The 6,000-nt window shown below is 40.5% G+C and overlaps 1 protein-coding gene across 1 annotated transcript in view; it reads right to left on the bottom strand.

Annotated features, from left to right (window-relative positions):
- The window catches only part of MGAM (maltase-glucoamylase), a 75,991-nt gene that overhangs the window by 52,778 nt on the left and 17,213 nt on the right, over positions 1-6,000 (bottom strand). Inside the window, exon 4 of the mRNA XM_012649792.1 lies at positions 975-1,095. Coding sequence (XP_012505246.1) covers positions 975-1,095 — 121 coding nt within the window. The remainder of the gene's footprint in view (positions 1-974; positions 1,096-6,000) is intronic.

A 6,000-nucleotide genomic window follows, 5' to 3' on the forward strand; every position in this document is an offset into this window, starting at 1 on the left:
GTTATTTCCATATTATATTACAGGTGATCATAGACATTAATGCCATCTCCCTAATTAAATGGTAAACCAGGTGAGAGTTGAGACCCTATGAGAAGAGCCCATCAGACCAAGAGCATCTGAAATGCTAACAAGCCTGTTACTTTATACTGATCCTCCCCAAAATAGTCACTTTCTGTTATTCCCCAGAATGTTCATTATTATGCTCTGCGTTTTAGGGTAGGAGGAAGGACAGGGATGTGCAGTCCATGAGCACTGACATTGACTAGGTACCTTTCATAACATATTTGAATAAAATTGGAATTGTATCCACTGCATGATAATCATATAAAATTGAGTTGGAAGTAGTCAGAGATTACTGATTCCAAATCCTCCACTTTAAAAGTGATAAAATTGAGGACCAAAAAGGTTATGATGCTTGCACAAGTTTAGAAAGGTCCATAAAGGTGAAGCCAGAAATAGAACACGGTCTCTGAACTCCCAAAGCAGAGAGTGATTGAGTGATATTTTTTCTTGATGCCCGAATAGGTTCAGCTGGATGGGTGGCTCACACCCGTAATCCCAGCAACTCCAGAGGTTGAGACAGGAGGATCGCTAGAGGCCAGGAGTTCAAGACCAGCCTCAGCAACATAGCAAGATCTTGTCTCTAAAAAAAATATGAAAAATTAGCTGGGCATGGTGGTACGTATCTGTAGTCCCAGCTACTCGGGAGGTTGAGGCAGGAGGATCACTCCAGCCCAGGAGTTCAAGGCTGCAGTGAGCTAAGATTGCACCACTGCACACCAGCCTGAGCAACAGATGAGACCTCATCTCTAAAAGAAAAAGATTCAAGCGGTGCACAATACACCTCTGTCACATGTGTAGTGTGGCACCGCAGACCAGCACTCTGCAGGCTGCCACAGCTCTCTCCCCTGGGAAACACAGAGCCCACCTCCAGAGGGTCTGGAGCTCCTACCTTGTGGCAGAGTTTGGCTTACCTGCATTTGTGTTCACAATGTCGCCCTCCATTTGGTAGCCGTGATTCTTGGAATAGTAGCACCAAGGTATACTTATAGCTCCCTGAGGTTCCCAGCAGCAGCCACGCTGGTCACATGTGGCCTGAAACAAGAACTTAGTCAAAGTAACTGCATTTAGTTGTAGAACACTATCATTTATAAAGCACAAAACAGCTAATTTGTGATTGTGGCATTAATAACCTCACTTTGCAAAAAAAAAAAAAAAAAAAAAAGACATTTAGAGAAACTGTGCTATACCCCAGGCAATGACAAAGCTTCGACTCACAACCAATTTTCCTGGCCAGTGTCCTTCCAATGTAACAGTGTGGGAAGCATGATTCATTCCACAGTTTTCATCACAATAAAACTCATAAATATATTTAAATATTCTAAACCATAATATACTTACATCACCAGTAATACAAAATTACAAAGGGAGCTTCATTTACATTGGCTTTGACTTTAAAAATAAAAAAGACTTTGCAATCAACTTTATTCAGAAGCTTTCAAATCAAACCAATTTTGCTTTGACTTTTAAATATATGTATCACATATACGTGTGTGTATTACACATATGTGATGTATGTGACATGTACACAGTCTCTCAATTGCTCCAGAGGCAGAAAATAATCTTTCCTTGACTCCTTGACTCCCAAATAGGTTATAATTCTTAAGAAAGATGTCTGCCTTATACCACAATTAATGGCTGAATCAAATGGAAACTAAAATGAATATAATTCCTTTCTCACACCAACTAATTTGAGAGAAGCAATGAGGTTAAATACAAAAATTTATAAAGAAATCTCTTAAGTACAGGCTGGACCTAGTGACTTGCAACTAACAGAAACAGGAGAAAATAATGGGATGGCAGTTCCAAGATTAGATCAGAAAGGCTGTGATTCTGTCTTGCTTGTTCTCTTTCATTTTCTCTGTTAGAGTCCTTGCTCTAGGAGAAGCAAGTTGTCATATTGTGGAAGGGCCCACATGGCAAAGAACTGAGGGAAGGAAGTCTCTTCTGCTAGTTGCCAGCAAGGACTGAGGTTCTCAATCCGACAACACCTGAGGAGATGATTTCTGCCAACAATCACACAAGTGAGCTTGACAAGGATCATCCCGCAGTCCTGGCAGACACCATAAATGAAGCTTTCTGAGAGACTCAGAGCCAGAGGCACCCAGCTAAGCTAAGACCAGATTTCCGACCATAGAAACGGTGAGCAAATAACATTTGTTATGTTAAGCCATTAAGTTTGGGGATAATATCTTGCACAGCAATAGATAGCTATTATATCCTGCTAGGTAATTTTATAGATAAAGAACCTGAGGCCAAAAGAGGTAAAGGTTCACATAAGGGGAGGTGATTTGCCGAAGGTCACTTAGCTATTGAGAAGGCAAAACCAACACTTAGTTCTCCCGCTATCCGTTTCTTTTTTTCTAGACTCTGGGTTTTGTAGCTCTAAGCACATTTTTAGAAGGATATGGCCTTGCAAATGGTAAGAAAATTTTTTTTTGCTTAGCTATGTAACAATGAAATTTAATTAAATGCTCATTTTTACACTAATAGTCAAGAATATGGATGAAAAATCATGTTCATATGCAGTTTATATTGCTGTGGGATCAGGTTTCACTGTGAACTCAATTTCAATCAGCCGTTTCGCTTTTGTTACTTCCTTTCGAAACCCACTCAGATGAAACCTCAGGACAATCAGAGAAGAGAAGGGTGTTGAAAGGGGTGTTAAGCAGAATGGGGTTTATACGCTCCCCAGAGCGTAACAGTTTGTTCATTGAACTGGAAAGGGCAAGGATCAGGGTGACCAAAGGAGCCAGGGAAATAAAGTCTTTGCGTGCCAGCTCAAGAACACCAGCTCCTGCAATGGAGCTGAGCGAGCAGGAGAAGAGGAAGAGACTCGGAGCAAGACCCACACGAGAGAGGTAAAAGCATGTCAGACCTGGGCAAAGAGTTTTAGAGAGAAGCTGTGAAAAATGATGGCATGAATAGAATGAAGGCACACAAAAAGAAGTACACCCAAGACACAAAATGCCCCTTCAAGTCGGATATGAGAATTAAAATTTAAGAGAAACTGCCAAATAATATATAATGTGTAACTACCAGTACTGTTGGGGCAGGGGGAAGCGTAGAAATTCCTAGTCCAAAAAATTAGGAGAGAAAACAGTTATGAGGAGGGGGGCAGGGAGTAGTAACTAAACAGAGCAAATGGAAAGCACAGAATGAGACCTTACAAAGAATTTGTCATGTCAATTATCACGCTTTAAATACTTAAAAAGACAGATTACATTTAAAGATATAAATCCAGCTAAAGGCTTCTTATAGATGATACATTCAAAGCTTAAGCTCACAAAAGCACTGAAAGTAAAAGAGGAAAACAAATACATGAGAAGAATGTTAGCTAAAAGCCAGTATAGCTGTATTAATATCACCTCATTTATAAGGATTTTACAGTATGCAAGGAAATGTGACTTAGTGATCAAGTCACAGAGCTTTTCAGAAGCAAAGCCAAGGCCAGAACCCAGGACCCTGGCTCCCCTGCCATGCTCCTTCCCAATGGCTACATTACCAATTCAAGGTGTGAAACACAAACTTAAGTCTCTGCCTGGGACTCTACTGCTCTGCTCCTCCTAGCATCATATAATGGCTCCTAACTGATGTTGTGTAAACACACAGTTATTTCAACGGTGGAGACTCATAATGATCTTAGCAAAATGCAGTGTCCTTGCCAATATATCATAAAACTTGATCCCTTAAACACATTAGTAAGAAACTGGAATTTGGAAAAAGATATCATAAGCCAAATAAATAAGTGATAATTACCAAGTGTGTTTGCTATAAAAGATGACAGATGTTTCTGAATAAGAAATATGGTAATCTCCCAAATATCATGATAAAGATTACCATTAGTATTTCATTATCTTTGGAAAACACTTAATTGTAAGCTGCTCTCAGCTTAATCCTTCTGCAATGGTTACTTAGGGAATGCAGGTTTACCTTAAGCATGTAACCTTGCTCCCCCACATATAGTGTATTTTAACCCTGAAAAATAAAAGTTTTTAAAATTGTTATCTACCATCTCTTTCCTAAGCTGGATATCTGGAATTTGACTCGATATTTCTGCACCCTGCCATTAGTGGGATCTTTCAACTCTGGGTTCTGGAATTGGGGATAAAATCTTCATCAGGAAGTGGAAAGTGATAGGCTCTTTCAGAAAGCAGAGGTTTGTAATAAGTGTGGAGAGCTGTCTCTAAAATCTGCATGGGAGTATGATATAAGTGAAGAGGGACAAAAAGGTTAAATGGGGTCTTAGATGATAGAATAAAGTGTTTGGATCTGACACATACAGTAACGAACTGCTATAGGTACTGGAGTTGGGTAGAACTATAATGGAAGTAGGATGTCAAAGAGAGCAGCTTTAATCATGCATGTAATGGAAGAGATGGGAGAAGTGGAATTCAGAAGAGATGCTAGGAGGGAGTTGAATCATCCAAGCACGAGGTAATGATGGTCTAGTGAGGGCGGTGAGAATTGAAATGAAGCATTTTTTCAGGAAAATATTAAGGAAAATATTTAAAAACACGTGAAATATTGGCCAAAGGGATCAAAGGGAAGAGCCAAGCAAAAGTTCTGCCGTTTCCACCTCAGCAACTAGAAGAACAATAGACCTACTAACAGAGATCTGATAGCTGAGAAGGAAGAGCAGTCTTGGTGGGGAGGTAATGCGTTCAGCTGATGTGACGGGAAGGCATCTGGGGAAGCTGCCCTCTAACCAGCTGCAGGCCCAGAAATAAAGATTGGGACTAGATTTAAATAATTGAGTGATATTTTTTCTGAGCTCTGTGAAGGCGACTCCTGGAGTCCATTCTCTTCAAAAAAGAGTCTCCCAAGAACACTCAGGGTGGTTTAACAGATTGCTTTCTCCTGTCCTGGACAGGACTCCCTCCCATAATTGGGAGCAAGAAACAGTGGTATCCGCAACCAAGAATCATCTGTGGAGAAATTTACACTGTTAGTTCTTTTATGTGTAATCCTAGGGAAGAGAAGATAGGAATGATCAAATGGCACAGCAGTGACCTCAATACCAGAACATTCTGTCCAGCCTGTCTGCTGTGTTCATAATTTCCTCCCAACCTCCTCTCCTCCAGCTATATTCCCTTTAATATGTGCATAATATAAATGCATCATTATCCACAGCCTCAGCCTCTCAGCAACAGTCTGGATCAGCATACAGCACTCAGAATCCGTGACACATGCAACAAAATGCCTAAGATACACCTCCTATGAGAAAGTGGATCATTGAAAGTGCCAGTATTTCTCTCTGGCTGGGCAAAAGAGGAGCACACTGATAAATGAACACCAAGGTCACAGAGTAATTCAGTTGGATTCAACATGTAGAAAAAGCCAAAGGTCATTTATTGAACTGCAATCTTGATACCACAGTATTTACTGAAAGGCCTTACAACAAAACCCCAAAGAAACATTACTGTGGCAGTAACGACATCTGAAGTTTGCCAATATCCAATAATGAAATGGAGTGTTGTTAGGAGAGTGACATAGCTAGGAGGCAACAGTCTTCTAGGTAAGCTTCCAAGTAACTAGTGAGCTTTTGAGTATAGCTCAACTGAGCTATTGAAATAAGTAGTACAATATGACAGGGCGAGTAAATGGGTGTGCACTAACTTTCTGCAAACCTAGCACACCAACATCCTGCTTAGGTGCAACACATCCAGACCACAACTTCCCTTCCTATTAGCAAAGCAGCACGTTAACAGTCCTGTACCATCAAGCACCAACTCACCTTATAATCTTAAACACTGTCTTCTCACTGGCACCCACCCTATCTCTTGGCCATATGGGATCATTCAATATGTCGTGTACATGCCCCACAATTTACCCTTCTGTAAGTCAGTTTATATTATCCCTTCTATCTTGAACTCACTTTCCACTCCTTCCATCTCTGTCAAAATCCTACTTATCTTTAATTCTAGACTTTCACCTTCT

This window comes from Propithecus coquereli, unplaced genomic scaffold (assembly GCF_000956105.1).
Source record: "Propithecus coquereli isolate 6110/MARCELLA unplaced genomic scaffold, Pcoq_1.0 Scaffold302, whole genome shotgun sequence".
NCBI classification, from domain to species: Eukaryota; Metazoa; Chordata; class Mammalia; order Primates; family Indriidae; genus Propithecus; species Propithecus coquereli.